Here is a 16698-nt window from a genome sequence, read left to right on the forward strand (position 1 = left end):
AAGCGTGTCAATTTCTTCAACATTTTTAGCCACAAATCTCAAAAAGTGTTATTATGCTGCCTGCCAATTAATATAACGTGATAAGTGATTATTTTCATAGAGCATATAAAACATTAACCTACACCCCATAGACCAGGGGTTTCAAACTCGCGGCCCGCGGGCTGCATTTGGCCCGCGAGACGCTAGTTTGAAGCCCCCACATTGGTACCAAAGTTTAATGTTGAAATGACAGCTTAAAGCTGTGTGCACACCGGACACAATTAACATGATTTTGCCCCACCCATACTGTTACCCTACCCTGTTACCCCGCCCTGTTTTGCTTTGGATTAGCAATGAAGCTAAAGGCTTATGATGCTGGGTACAAATAAATGCAGGAAATGATTTGGAATTAAAACGGAAAATACACGTCAAGATAAAGCATCTCATCAAACATGTTGTTAAAGTTACGACGCTGCTCCCAGATGGAACTGAGTACGATGCTAACTTGCTAATTGGGTAAAATTATTAAGTTTCATTAATGTTCATGTTAAAGGTTAAATAACTGTTAGTACTGTATATTTGAATCTGAAAGAAATAATTTCTCTACCAACTGTATGTGGTTTCTTACGTTTTTCTTATTTGCTGTTTTATTACCATTTTACGTATTCATTATTGATTGATTGATTTATTGTCTTTATTCTTATTTGTTTGTTTTTTTTATCTTATTTTGTGTGTAGAAAAATAAAAATTAAGATATTTGAGAACAGTGGAATGCTTTATCAGATATTTTGGTGTGGAAAACCGGAACCAAAATACTGAAAAAGTGTAGAGTATAGCAGAAGCAAAAGCATTGAAGATATTTTTTTTTATTGATTTTTTCCCAGTTTTTAATAAATGCATTTTGGGTTTTTTTTGAAAACCTGATGCGGCCCCGGCTTCACCCAGAACCTAGCTCCGGTGGCCCCCAGGTAAATTGCGTTTGGGACCCCTGCCATAGACATTCGAATCCGAACATTAAGTACCTTTAAAAATTCTAGCAATGCCTATGAAATGTCACTAGATGGCAGTATTGTTTTCTCTCAGGCGTCTTCAATGGATGAGTAGTTTTATTTTTGTTGAGTTAAAGTGATAGTATGATAGCAAAAAATGTATTCAGAAAAGAGTGCAAGTCTGCTTTCTTTCTGTCCAAGTAGCTTTAATTGTGCTGGAAGCTGAATACACAAGTGCTCATAAATGTCTCGCCCGAAGTCAGCTGAGATGGGCTCCAGGATACCCCCACGACCCTAATGGGCTGTGTACTTTTTCATACAACCTGACGTTAACGCTTTACCCAGGAAGTTGACCAGACCAGTGTTACTCCATTCACCATACTTAGTAACTTGGTTAAGTTACACGTTGGCTAGTCTGCATTGCAAGACATTCTCCAACACAAAAACAACAGGATATAATTATAGGATATAAATGTTTTTTTTTTAAAACGCATTGTGAAAAAGTCATAGTCAAGTAATTCAGATACGGTTCATATCTATCTATCCATCCATCTAGCTTTTTTCATAAAAGAAATAGGGACTTCCGGAACATAGGCAGAGGTCAGCAAGAAGGATTGATGGGAAGAAAGGTGGTAAAAAAAAAAAAAAACAACTCAAAAACAACCCTGTCAGAACGAGATTTACTTCTCATCCCTCATTGAGGTTATAAGAGCTCCTCTCATGTGTCCTCCTGCAACATCCAAAATGCTCTCTTCACCTATCACTGCCAACCTATGCATGATCCCATCACCATAACAAGACTCAGATCAGGTCAGAAGCCTGGGTTAGAACTCGGCTCTTGGCTCTTACACCCTCTGGGGAACAGAAACACAAACCCTTGCCTACATCACTGATGAGAATGACAAGAAATTCACATTCCTTGGAGTCCTCATTAGACATAACCTGTCATATAGGCCACACGGCAAAGGTCTGGAGAGGCTTCACATCTCTGAAGAGTGCCTGAAGAAAAGTGCAAATCCTTCTACAGATGCTTTCCACACACACACACACTTCATCACTGTACCGTTGCATCTCTAGTCACCAAGAGGGTCGCATCTAACACAGACATGTGTTCTTGTAAAGTACTCATGACACCTAACAAAGTTTGGGAAAAACAATCACAAAATGAAAGTCCTCGCACAACAAAACATTTTTGCCATACTGTTGTCATAAATAAATAAACAACTTGTGATTTAGACACAATTTAGACACGCCCTCCAGGTGCAAACAAGCATATTAGAAGCGTGAACAAGCTTATGTCGTCTCCTCGTGTGTCCCAGTAAAAGCCTTCAACACAACAAGCGGGCATAATATTCAAAAATCAACATTATAATAAACAACAGCAACCGCACCATAACAAATGAGAAAGAATTGGAGTGAAGCAGAACATCCGGACAGGACCATGTGGCCTCAACATCACTTGCCCCTCTTCCTCCAGAACCAGAAGAACTGATGTCTAAAAAAAGGGAAATATTTCAATATTCAATCACACATCTACTGCAGGAAATAAGCCTTAATAAACATTTAATGTTATATAACAGGATTAACATATTTTGGTGTCATGAGCACTTCATTCATTTTCTAACGCTTATCATCACGAGGGTCGTGGGGGTGCTGGAGCCTATCCCAGCTGTCTTCGGGCGAGAGGCGGGGTACACCCTGGACTGGTCGCCAGCCAATCACAGGGCACATATAGACAAACAACCATTCACACTCACATTCATACCTATGGACAATTTGGAGTCGCCAATTAACCTAGCATGTTTTTGGAATGTGGGAGGAAACCGGAGTACCCGGAGAAAACCCACACATGCATGGGGAGAACTCCACACAGAGGGATGGAATCGAACTTTGGTCTCCCAGCTGTGCGTCCTGCGCGCTAACCACGCTCCGCTGTGCAGCCCATCATGAGCACTTTAAGCGTTAAATATTAAATAAAAAATAATATGTTGTTATTTATACTGTGAAAAATTACATTGAAAGACATATTTGTTGTATTAGATGTGTGTTCAAATGTTGACATATGAATTATTTTTTACAAGCATGTGATGTCAGATCTGGACAGTCCCGTTCTCGGATATTATGTGTCATTTCTCCTTGAATTTCTGTTGTTTATTACATATATCTTTTAATATTATGGCTGATCGCTGTGTTGAAAACTTTTGCTGGAACACTCGGAGTGGCAGAGTAATATTGCTCACATTTCTAAAAGACATTATTCACCTCGTCAGATAATCGCAAACATTGTGGGACAAATAAATTACAATAAAAACGTCAAAAACCCACAAGACGTTCAACCATGGAAAATGTTCCAAGGTGTCAGTAAATCAATCTACATTTCAGGCCTTATTATACTCCATAGTAGGCATAGTGGCGGCGGCTAATGCAGTGCTAATTTCTATATGGCTTGGCTTATAGAACAGCATAGAACAATAAGTCCAAAGGCTTGTGTCACCACAAATCTAAGAATTGAGAATAACAACATGGGTTTGCTAAACAACAATCATCAATAGTCTTCATCTCTGTGCAAAGACAAATCTTCCAGCTGTGGCTATCACTACCAGTAAAACATGTCATACCCCTCACAACACAATATTACTGAATATTATGTTTGAGAATGTCACTTTCTTCACGTGCGTTCATGGTTGTACTCTTTGCACCTGATTGCTGGTGTCACAGGTAAGTGTTCTGGACATGAATTGTTAGCAAATAATGGCTTGCTGTCACTTGTCTTTCCAGCCTATCTTCCAGTCGCTCTGTCAGTAAGTAAATCCATATTTTCTGACTAGATCTATTCTAGGAATCTAAGAATAATAGTATGGGGGCTCATTCCAGACGAAATAAGCAGCGACTGCTGCTCACTGGTCTTTTATTTTGCAGCTGTTGCCACTTACTGGCATTAGTACCATATAGTTGTGTGTTATATTATATTTATTACAATACAATATTAGTGAATGTTATTATTGTGTTATTGTAATGAATATGTCACTTTGTTGTGATTTTGTGTTGTTTTATTATTAGTGACCATGTAGTGCAGTGGTTCCCAAACTTTTTACAGTCACGTACCCCTTCAGACATTTGACTTGAAGCCATGTATCCCCTACTACTGCACACGTAAAAACATAAACCTTATCATGTTAATTCACTTGAAAGATTGAACATAATTCAATGGTTCATTCATTTTATAGTAATTCCGGGTGAAAAATGTGTATTTTGCATTGTGACATTAGGATAAAGTTTGACATGAGCACTGACAAATAATTTCGATCCTGCTTGTTGAGTATGAAGTGTCCAATATATACCTGGAGTCTTTCCATTATGTCCCAAGTCTAAAATAACCACTACCCCGTTCTTAATTGTATCTGAAATACAAAAACACACACACCCATCAATAAAGCCTCATTTCCGGGTGAATCTCCAATCGTAGTGACAGGTTTTCACCACTGGCGCCGTGTGGGGATTAATTGGAACGCCAATATAAATGAAATCCTCAAGATGAAACACTTTTAATGCACAAAGTAATCATTCAGACTTACTTATTTGTTGATACGATGCACACAGAGAAAGGAACAACTTGCCTTTAAAGTGCCCAGACATTTGCCCCACCCGTGATCTGGCTCTGATTTGTTCTGTGTACCAGATACCCTGTTGTATGTACTTAGTAACTTAGTATAGTACTGAATAGTTTTGTGGCTTTACACCACCTTACTATAATGTTGAATGTGAGTAGTACAGTGAGACATTTTTTCCTGTGGTGCCCTTTATGTTTTCCACTGCACTTCTTCCTGATTAGTACTTAGTTCAAGGAGCAGGGCTCTGGACATAACACCTTGTCTTTGTACCCTTGACTGCTGACATTAAAAGACTATTAGAAGCATCATCTTCATCTCATTCCTGCATCTTGGTGTCCAGCTCTGAACCAACACTCACTCAGTAGTGCAGAAATGAAAAAGGAAGGGGCTCCTAATTTTTATTTCACAATATTCTATATTATGCTGCCTTAGAGACTTCCTGTCTGTAAGTAATCCATCCATTTTCTATGCCGCTTATCCTCCAACATATTGCTAGATATTGCCACGCCTGCCTGTAGCCTAGAAAAGCACTCGACTAGCGCAGACCTCCACCAAGCACCATAGTCCCCCCCCATATTGTGATACAAACCAAAGTAATAATCCTACAATTTTTGGGATGAGTCTTTGATATTTTGTCGAACCCTGTTTTCTTCTGACCGTTTTTGTGGAGTTATATGGATAGATGGTAAAAATGGTCCTATATAAGAATCTTTTAGAAAATTCCTGGATTCAGACGGTGATCCGGATCACCCCCCAAAATTGTATCAGTTCATTGGAGGAGGGACCCATGTTGCCTCGGTAAAAAAAAGACTTATTTCAGCTTCTGTAAGCGTCCATTTGTGTCTTTGTTGGCGTAAACATTGTCCTCTCCTTCTGGCTTTGTGGTGTTCTCTTGTGAATTTAATGTTGTTGGGAGCGGCGCAGTGACACTCAAAAAAGCGCGCTCTGATGATAGCTCCATCATAAATAACAGCGAGTCCAGTGCGACGTATGTATATGTTTTTTTGCTCTTCATGATGCATTTTTCAACTGATGCGACTGATACGCCAGAGCAACGTAAAATATTGTAGTAATAATATTATTATATTATTATATAATAATATGTTTCTAATCATTGGACAAATACTGGTCAATGACTTGGGCAATTAGCTAACCCTGAGTTTTGCTTGATGGTGGCCAACAATCTTGCTCACATTTGACACAGATATGCTTGTCAGTGTGAAACAAGTCTTGCGGTGATTCAGCTAAACAACCAACAGTTAACAGTACAGCCATCATGTGATACTGACAATAGTCAGAGGCCAAAGTAATTGTGTACCTTCCTTGCAGATGCAGGATCCATCGACAGGTGAGCAGGAGGCGTGATTGTGGCAGGAGCAGGTGGACATGCAGCTTGGTCCATACAAACCAGGAGGACACTCTGTGGCACAGTCTTCACCCTGAGGAGAAAAGATCATAAAGTCATTTGGAGCAAAGGAGGGACTAGTCTTCATTGAAATAAAAATGACTGACCTTAACCATCACTGCAACCTAAATGTTCAACATAGCATTAAATGAATATCTATCTGATCTCGACTGAGCATTCTAATAATTTGATACATCTCTTGTATTGGGGTCGGGGGTGTGCTGACTTTGGTCGCCAGCCAATCGCAGGGCACATATAGACAAACAATCATTCACACATGATTTTTGGAATATGGGAGAAAACCCATGGTTGCACGCACAGGGAGAACATGCAAACTTCACAAACGGATATCTGAACACTACGTATTCCTAATCTCCTGACTGGGGGGGGGGGCAACATGCTAACCACTCGGCCACTCAGTCACTTTAACTCACTGCAGGGAAGACCCTGAGTACTTGAAAATGGTCTCTAATTTTATGATAAATGATTACAATTATGAAGACATCTCATTTTGATAGAAACATAAACAAATGCAATCAGATTACAATATAAAATTGTTTGGTTCTTTTGTATTTTATTATAGTATGTGACTATATAAGTGTATTATTTGAGTCTTATTAAGTCAAAATAAATAAAAGCAGTTAGCCTTTATTGGGATTCTGTTACCATGGAGACCAGGGCTCCCAGGGAACACTGATGGCTCATGGGTCATGTCCTTGTACCCTAATTATGACTTCTCTTCTTCGGATGGGGTCACAAGCAAAGGCGGTGGGGTTGGATGTGCGTAGAGAGTTATCACCATACTGTGCATACGGTTGCATTGCAGAATGCTTTGAATGTTGTATCTACTCTCCTGGATGATAATGGTTAACACTGGAGGAGAAAAAGGGGGCTTAATGGAAACACTGGGTGGGCAGTGAGATGTGCAGGATATCTGTGACAGTCAGCTGCAGACTCTAAATCTCGTATTAATAACAACACCAAAGGGAGGCTGCCAGCCATGCTGGTGCAGCCTTTAAGCCCCTTATCATCACGTCTGGTAAAGGACACGCTGTATTCCCCACCTTGTCCTCTATAACCTGCTGTTATTTGAATTTCTCTGCTTTAAAGGCTGAGTACTGCACCGGTCTCACCCTTCCTTATAAGCTGCAGATCACAGCCAGTCTAAGGAATCTCACACACCCCCTCCCTTTGCAAACTCCGCCCTGAGTGACAGGTGACACAATGATTTAGAGTTCCAATTAGGGGCCCATAGGAGTCGCTGGCTCGACCGCTGGGGTACTGCTGGCCGCTCACTGCTCTCATTATCATTTTGAACTCAGTTTAAACACAAGGCAGGAGCTATAGCGGACGCCAAGGACGGAAGGCACATCTTAAAACATCTCTCCTCCCCCCAGCGCGACACATAAAAGCCCCCGTCTGCCGATGAAATTTTGATCAATCGGCTGCAATAAAGCTTTGTTCCACTGTAAATGACAGCTTCAAGACTGCCAACAGTAGCACTTTTGTTGTGTTTGTTAAGGGCAGGGAGTCGTTCAAACCGGTCAGGGCGCCTTTAAACGGCCACATAAAATGTCACAAGGCCACAAATGACCACGCGGATGTTGCTGCTGCTTCCCTCCTCGCGGAACACAGACCTGTAGTTATGCCGCTCTCAAGAGAGGAACGGCGGCTCCCTCATTAAACGTCTGATTCATATTCCTTTTGAGCCGTCGAAGCATAGAAGTCTGCATGTGGTGAATCATTATTAAAACACAGGGCTGTCAGTCCGCCTGCACGAGAGCAGCAGAACTTTATGCAACGACCCAGCCAGTGGAGGTTACAATTCCGGTTGTCCTCGGCCTGGACTCTTTGGCATTTTCATCCCGAATACCACCGGCTGACACAACATTGATCTGTCTGGTACCCCTTGAGATTGGATGCAAATGACACTGATAATTACCAATCAGTCTCGCTCCTTAACAGTTCATCTAACAGCTCCACGAGCAAGTGCACTTTAAAATTCATGCAGCAGGATGGAAAATGAACCTCTGAACCTTTTGATGAGGTTGGAAAGCCCTGGGAGACGGGTAAATCATTTCTTTTCGCCACCAACAAAGGAATGAACTGGAATCCATCGCAGACTCGCTAATGCACATATCATTCACATTCAGCATTGTCAACAGAATACAAATAAACACAGTGCAGATATTGTTACGTGACTACATATGTAATGCTGGCAGGGACAGTGTCTGAACAGGTCTCAGTCAAAAATTGCATGTCCAATTACCAGGGTTAAATCAAGCGTACAGGAGCTCGGTCTGCTCTCACACTCGCCACCAGACGAGGCTCCAGAACAAAAATGCAGCAGGGAGGCTTCGGCCCATCAGTGGTGTCCCGGGGAAGTGATTTCACTGGCAATCATAGCTGCAACGCCATCATCAAGCACATTTTAAAAGCACCCTGTGTGATAATGATAGGCCCCAAATGACAAAAGGTTACACGCTAACAGGTGGCGTCACAGAGTCTCAAGCAGAGCTTCGGTGTTGTGTGGCATTTTTGTTAAAAGTCTCTCTCTCTCTCTCAAAAGAAAAAAAAAGACAAAAAACGCCATTAGTGTTCTAGTCGTCTTTCTACACACACACACCAATCCTCCATATGTAGTGCGTCTGTTCCCATCCGACTCCCTTGCCCTCAAGGTCTGTTTAATGGATCTGGCAGACCTCCCCACCATAGAGGAACAGGTGGAGCAAATTAAGACACAGTCTGCGGCGTCACTCTGTGGCTCAATTCACCACAGAGGCCCCGCTCGAAGACAAAGGCAATTTCCACTGAAATGTTACATTGGCTGCAATGTACTCCCTCCATCTCTGTGGCTCTGTAACTTCAGATTGCAAGACAAAAAAACATGCGGCTGAGGTTGTACAAATAATTACAGAGTTGTACAATGTGAAAATGTGAAAAGGTGGAAAAAATTGTTTGTACCGATTGCATTTTAGCCCACGGTACAGTAAATGTGTTGCCAAGTAAAGGGACACAATTCAAGTGGAGAGTCCCAGCCATCAGAGGGAGTTTCTATTAGTGTAAAAGAGCTCATCAATAAAGAGATAATAAAATGATGGCACATTGTGGTGACATATTTATTACTATAAAAATGTAAATCACATATTCTCCTTTCCTTTTGTTGTTTCCTTAGTAGTGATTAAAATGAACAAGGGCAAAACAGTTAATCAGCTCTTTGAAGAATTCATGTGGCATAATTAGAAATCAACTCTCCATAATTAAATCAAAGATTCTGCTAAAATAGGATGTTATCATATGAAAATATGCGTTGATTTGTCATTGAAATAATTGAAAACATTTTTTCCCACTGTAGATTTTATCCTGTCAATGTAGGTTGTCGAATGCTTATCATAGAACTGTGGTGCAAGCTCAACATGACGTAAGAACGGCAACTATATATAGTTCGAGAAGCCCTTTTTAGAACCACACAGCTTTGTCTCATCCTCACACCAAACATCTGCAAAGAGGCACAAGACAAGACAGCGCACTTTCTGCCTTCACAATAAAAACACTGCAAGTTACATCCTGTCAGACGGCATCTAAGAAAATAAGAGTCTTAAAAAAATGTAATGAAAGTGTTGTTTATTAAGGGAAAAGTAAGGTCTTGATTGCCTGATGACTTAAATATAAATATGGTAATTTTCGAGAACTTGTGCATATTGTAGTACGTTTTTTGTGAAATGCATCCAGTGTCATCACAGTAAAAGAGCATAAGATGTGACCAAAGTTGCATATCAATATATATTTTTTTGATTTTGGTAAAAATCCAATTTCAAGCCTCTCTACAAAGTCTGATAGCATGAGATGTATGTGAATATACTCATTCTTCCAGGTCATTGTATTCTCAAGGCATTGCATCGACCGCAACTGGACTGTTCAGGTTGTTGTAAAAAACACTTTGCCCCTCATCCAACCAGGCTTTATCAGTTTGTGCTCACAATTCAATAGGACAAGCTGAAGTCTGAGGGCATGGTGCAAGATCCAAGTATTTACTCCCTGTAGGTGAGGGACGCCCGAATCAAGTATGGTTTCAAGCTTTTGTGGTGCAATACAACAGTAGTTAAGATAGAGCGGAGTGAGACCTCTGTCAGCCGACAATAGTTGTTTGGACCTTGTTAGTATTCCACTCAGTTGTAACAATGGCTGTGTCATGTTTGATACATGTTGCAGGGTAAAGGATTGAATCTTTTAGGCAGGGATGAAAGCACACCACTGTATGGGGGGGATAGGTAATGTCGTAGACATCCCTCCCCTGTTCAGAGATACTTTCTCAACCTTGACGTAGATGGCCTCCCTCATTCCTCTTTCAAACCATCTGTCTTCTCTGTCTAGAATATGTAAATTTTTGTCCTCAAATGAGTGCTGTTTATCTTTTTTTCTCTTTTGGGTAGCATGAGATGTAAACAGTGATGAAACATGAAAGACTAGCCCGTTCCCATAAGATTTTAATGGGATCTTGCTTAATGAAATGCACTATAATTAGTAGAAAACCAACATAATTGTGGTTTAACTGAGAAAGAGGAATTATCTCCTCTAAGCACGATGCCCAATGCAGAGGATAACGTTTGTTCTGCAAGTTTCATAGCAGCATAACTCTTTATATTACCCAACTGAATTCCATGAAATTCTTTAGAATGGGTCAAAGATGACATCATTCAGACAGGACATCCAACTTTACACATTGGAGATGTCAACCACTAAGGTAAATGCACCCCTACAGGACTGATCGACAGGTGTTGTACAAATGACTTCAAATATGTAACAACATATGAACAGTTCAGCCATTGGTTATTTATTGTGTACGTTTTCTTAGTGTTATATTTATTATTATTGCATACAGAGAAATTATTCAACTTTTAATTGATTTGAGTTTACATTAGCATCATACTTATAGTGCTGAAGTTTATATGTACTTTTTCTATATATGTACTTTTGAATATTGCTGTTGGAAAAAATGTATAATAAAGAGTAAACTAGCTAAACGGTTTGTATTAGACCAATTATTTTTGACGAAGGCCGCATGGTGGTGAGTGGGTTTTCTCCGGGTACTCCGGTTTCCCCCCATATTCCAAAAACATGCTAGGTTAATTGGCGACTCCAAATTGTCCATAGGTATGAATGTGAGTGCGAATGGTTGTTTGTCTATATGTGCCCTGTGATTGGCTGGTGACCAGTCCCCGCCTCTCGCAGCTGGGATAGGCTCTAGCATACCCCTGCGACCCTAGTGAAGATAAGCGGTATAGACAATGGATGGAGCATTGGTATCACTATGGGCCTACATGTACAGTATGTAAACAGGAGCTGGCACAGGTAATATTCTTTTGATGCAACAATAATAAAAACAACACCGCAGATGTACTCACCATAAAGCCAGGGGCACACATGCAGGCCCCCGTGACAGGGTGGCAGTCAGCTCCATTGGAGCAGCTACACGGCAGCATGCATCCCTCCCCAAAGAAGCCAGGCGGGCAGGTCTCATTACAGTAAAGTCCCGTCCATCCTGCCGCACAGGTGCACTCTCCAGAAAGTGGATGGCAGCTTGCAGCATAACGAGAAGGAAAGATGGGACGAAAAGACACCACCAGAAATCCATCCATCTCTGTGTGTGCGCTTATTTGAGATGTCTCCTTTCTCCTTCACTCTGTGATGACTTACTTCTATGCAGGCTGAATCACAGCATTAACACGACATTAACTATGAATGGTGAGAAATTATAAATGAAGTGGAGGTCACAATGAAAAGTTAACTGGACGACATGACCGAGAGGTGTTCAGACTTCACAATGAGCGGTGCTTTGGAGCTAAAAATGGGGTGAAACTACGCCTCATCTTGAAGCAGCACACTTACCTCACAGTGTTGGTGGCATTACAAGGACAGTACTTGTCACAGATGAGGCCGTAAAGGCCTGGGGGGCAGAACCTCTCTTGGCAATTGGGGCCTTTAAAGCCAGTTTCACACAGGCAGGCTCCATTGATGTGGTGACACTTGGCTCCATTGTGGCACTCGCACTTTTGGTTACACTGTGGGCCGTAGGTGCCCACAGGACAGTCTTCTTGACACCTGTACACACGGAGGACACAGCCAATCATACTTCTGAAATGAGTCGAACTTCAGATGCTATGTATTTACAGGTTAAAGATGCACGGTGGAAGATTAAACAAACATGAATATATTGGAAATATCTGGAAGGAGTGCCCTGATTTCATAGATTTATCTTTATGATGTTTCTTTATTCCTACATACTGTGATTGCAGGACTAACCACCACTTTTCAGCTCTAAGGCTCTATTTATGTGGCAAAGCGTAAGGTGGTGCAGGACGGCGGAACGTAGCGCAACCCGAGCAGTGGTAAATTTGTCCAAGCCATTTATTATTATTTTTTTAAGCAGTAAAAGCCCCACTGTAAGCAAGCGTACTTGAGGATCACTGCAGGGGTTAGACTTTGTAGCCATTATCAGTGCCAAACATAAGTCCTCTTGAAGTGAATGTAAAAATGATGTTTCTTTAAATGCACTGACAACACAATATCAATATTAGTTGTCTGCACATTTTACAGTCAAATTACCATATTTGCCTACTTAAAAGCCTTTAATTTTCTCAAAAATCACTGCGCCTTATAATCCAGTGCGTTTTATGTGTGTACCGAGTTCCAAAAGCTGAAAAGATGTTGTGCGACTTCGGTAACGGTCTGCTTGATTAACGGTCGGACCATTTCCCACTGACACAGGGACTAAACTCCATGTTTGGCTTCCGTTGCCTCTTTTTTTTGTAGACCACATGTTTTAGCATACGCCTTATGGTGCGGAAAATATGCTATGCTACAAGTTTCTCCACAGTAGTTTAAATTTTGGTAGTTGTTTTCTACTAGTTTATATATATATGAGAGAGGCCTTGTCATAGTTATATACTGTATATATAGTAAAGTAAGATCATGCTACTTGGAATGGAAGGTGCTACTAGAGATAATTCCATGCAGGTTAATTCACCTGCCTTTGATAAAATGAATGAGAGCAATTTTGCAAAAATAATAAGGTAACGTAAAGCTCTTGTCAAGGATTCCATCCATGAGGCGATTGCCCGAGCTGATGTAATAAAGCCAAGCTGCTCCGGCAGGCACGGGGAACTAAAAAGATCTGTGGATTTCAATGAGACCTTAATAAAAACCCATTACTTATAATGAATGAACAGAGCCCAAACAGCATGTAGCCCACCGTGTGATCAATGGACGAGTTGGGAGTGGAGAGAGAGTGGATGAAGGGCTGGAGACACAAAAACCTGACTGGTCAGTATGAAGTATGAGATTAATTAAACATTAACAACGCTATTGAAAGCTTCCAGCTCACCTTGAAATGGAATAATGGCTTTTCTTATATCAACTTATTTCACCTGAGAATTGACTTATTCAAGCGTTTCCTTTCTCTTTTAAAAGAACAGGTTGGTGCCTCATTAGAAAGTCAACAAAGAGAATAGGCCAGTGAGCGACTTTACTGCGTGTGTAATTGTCAGCAGGAAACTGTCTCTTTGGGTGGAATATCAATAAATGATCCCACTGTCTGACCTACATGCTGTGGCTGTACTAGACATCACTGTGCGCATTTGTGTGTTAAATTGAGCCGTTTGGATGTCATGCGAGTACCTGCGCCCACTGAAGCCATCTGCACAACGGCACTGGCCTGTGATGTAATCACACAGGCCGCCATTGCGGCAGGAACAGTCCTTGCTGCAGTTGATGCCATACTTGCCAAGAGGACACGGTTGGGCACAAACAGAACCCTGTGAAGAACAGGACTGTTTGAGATACATCATCAGACCCACATGAAAGATAGACAGAAAGAGCACCCACAATGACTGACGGCTTCATTACTTTCTCCTCACTTCAGGGATGATTCATTTGTTTCTTAACTGTATTTTCTCCGATTTCGCACTTTGAGGAAATGTAATATCGCTGAAAACATTTGGGAACTTGGAACCTTCAACACAGATGTATGATTTATCGTCACTTGAATCTAAATTCATCATCACAACGAGGTGAAATGTGTGCAGGTTATGCTGCTACCAGATTGATGAAAAAAAGATGTGAAAGCACTTGGATGAAATTTGGTGTGTTGCTATGACTCAAGGACAATGTCATTATGGTTTGATGATCTGATCCAGGATTCCGCTGCTGATCCTAATTAATTTTACCCTCTACTCGGCTCGACTGAGTGTCACACTATGGCACTCTATAGTATAATAACCAAACTGCAGAAAGAAAGTGTGTAAAACATGACATTGACAAGAAAAAAAACATGTTATGTTGTTGTATGTGATACATTATTAAACAGCACAGGTTGTCCTCAGGTTACGTACAAGTTCCGTTCCTAGATGGTCATGTAAGTCAAGTTTTGGTTTATACATAGCCATGTTGTGTAAAAGTTTTCTTACGTTTTCTTCCGTAATATCATGCAAATTGTGAAACCTTCATACAGTACTGTATATTCTAGGTTCATTGTGCATGTAGTGAACCATTGAAAACCTTTGTTTTGTCCTAATTTTGATTTTTTTTTTTTTGGGGGGGGTGTGATGGGAAAATTCATATTTCACAGGTATAACTTAGGTTACACATTGTGTGAATTACTTTACTGGCTTGCAAATTCCCATCGAGAATCTGCGAGGTATTGTGAAGATAAAGATGAGTAACATCAGACCCAACAAGAGAGATGAGCTGAAGGCCGCTATTAAAGCATCCTGGGCCCGGCAACCCAGACCACAAACAGGGTACCACCAGGCCGGAGGACAACCGGCTCCCGAGTGTGGTGAGAGACCACATCCCACAAGGGCAGACGGGCACCGGGGGTCACACACGAGCGGGCCCAGAGGAGTGAACAAACTATTGTTATGTCACATTAGAGTCACCATCTTGCATTTAATTCAGAAGGCCCTGCTTGTGCTAGAACAAAAAAAAAAAATCAAAAAAATCAAAAATCACAGAAGAAGACAAAATATGCAAGGGGGGCCATGGTAGACTTGAACAATGCTGTTAAACTGTAAGTATCGTTTAAATGAAGTGTGACCATCTATAGTGTGGATTGGACAAAGCTGCACAAGGACTTTGCAGTATATAATATTTATCTAACTTCCTAAATGTCCCATTCATATTAGCTTTGTTGCATTTTTATAAATGTCTGACTTAACTAATGACAATGACGGGATGAGAGAGGATGGACCACACATTGACCCTGGGTGTATCACATATTGTGTAGCCATGCTCTTCTCTGCAGCCTTTTCCAGAACTACCCTTGTTATTAAAGTAACCTACCATCCACCCTGCTGGGCAGGAACAATCCCCAGTGATGTGGTGGCACGAACCTCCATTCTGACAGGGGCAGCCTTGCTCACACTGCGGACCATGACTGCCATAGGGGCACCGCTCTCCACAGCTGTCACCGAACAACAATATTCACATATTTGACACTTAAAACTTGTGTTTGACTAACTCAGAGAATCAAAGTAAATTGTCAGTACTCACAAGGCACCCGTGTAGCCCGGGGCACAGATGCACTCTCCGGTTTCATGGTCGCAGGTGGCTCCATTGAGACACTGGCACGGTAGTTGGCATGCCTTACCATAGTAACCAGGTTCACAGGACTCCTCGCAGCGCCACCCTTGGTAGCCGTCGGTGCAGACACAGGCTCCTGTGATGGGATTGCACTTAGCTTCATTTTGACACTGGCACCGATTGCTGCAATGTGGTCCCCAGTAGTCGCTCTCACAGCCTGCAGGTACACAAAGACGGACCATTAGACTGACTGACAACATCTGGACTACTTCTTCTTCATGGCAAGGTAAATAATTGAGACATTTTCCATTCTATGTGTGAGCCATGACCACCACCCTATCAAACTTTGTTGGTACAACACATAACAGATTGCAACCAACATCACCAACATGACTTCACAAATGTTCGGCAAGTTACACCCCCCCCCAATAGACCGAAAACAATTGCAGCTGCACCATAGTTCGCCTATTTTTAGTCTGAGTATGTGTTCCAATACTTTTGTCTCCCTTTCAAAGACCCTATAACTTACACAAAGGGAAGCAAATAGATAAACCATATATGTGATACTGATATATTGCGGGTTAATAGACTAAAGTAAAGTGAAAAAAAAGCCAACTGTATTTGCAAGCTGTTCAAACGCCAACGTCAGCAAAGAGGATGCAAAGATAAACAACCCATTATTGACAAAAATGCACACAGATAGTCAAGCGCTCACTTTTACAACTTTGCTAAACACTCTAATTGTATTTCATTGGCGTAATTGAGCAGACAATACCTGAGCGAGACAGCATTCATCTCCTGTAATCGCACACTTGGCTCTCCCAACTGCATTGTTATATTGACACTCTTGAAAATTGCTACTTCACATGGGCTCAAGTAAATAGTCTGATGACATGACCAAGTGGGGCCCGAGGGAGTGGTGTAAAACAAGCGCATTCACCACATTGCACGAGTGACGGGTGTGTTTAGAGGCACTCAATAATCGTACAAACTGCAAGCAAAGAGCTAATCCTTCAATGTTAAATAAACAGCCATTTTTTATGTGAGGAGCAATTGGCCAGGAGCACACAGGTTGTAGGCTGTCTTGCAAACCTAATTGTTCTTGTGACAGCGGACGGCTGATTTAAGTGATTGG

The 16698-nt window shown here is 41.4% G+C and overlaps 1 protein-coding gene across 4 annotated transcripts in view; it reads right to left on the reverse strand.

Annotated features, from left to right (window-relative positions):
- The window catches only part of megf11 (multiple EGF-like-domains 11), a 118680-nt gene that overhangs the window by 24762 nt on the left and 77220 nt on the right, over nt 1–16698 (reverse strand). For all 4 annotated transcript variants that reach the window (XM_058076523.1, XM_058076526.1, XM_058076524.1 and 1 more), the window contains 6 exons: nt 15534–15780; nt 15324–15444; nt 13662–13798; nt 11874–12086; nt 11390–11564; nt 5898–6018 (listed from right to left, as the gene is read on the reverse strand). In XM_058076523.1, coding sequence (XP_057932506.1) covers nt 5898–6018; nt 11390–11564; nt 11874–12086; nt 13662–13798; nt 15324–15444; nt 15534–15780 — 1014 coding nt within the window. The remainder of the gene's footprint in view (nt 1–5897; nt 6019–11389; nt 11565–11873; nt 12087–13661; nt 13799–15323; nt 15445–15533; nt 15781–16698) is intronic.

Source organism: Doryrhamphus excisus, chromosome 6, assembly GCF_030265055.1.
Source record: "Doryrhamphus excisus isolate RoL2022-K1 chromosome 6, RoL_Dexc_1.0, whole genome shotgun sequence".
In the NCBI taxonomy this organism is placed as follows: domain Eukaryota; kingdom Metazoa; phylum Chordata; class Actinopteri; order Syngnathiformes; family Syngnathidae; genus Doryrhamphus; species Doryrhamphus excisus.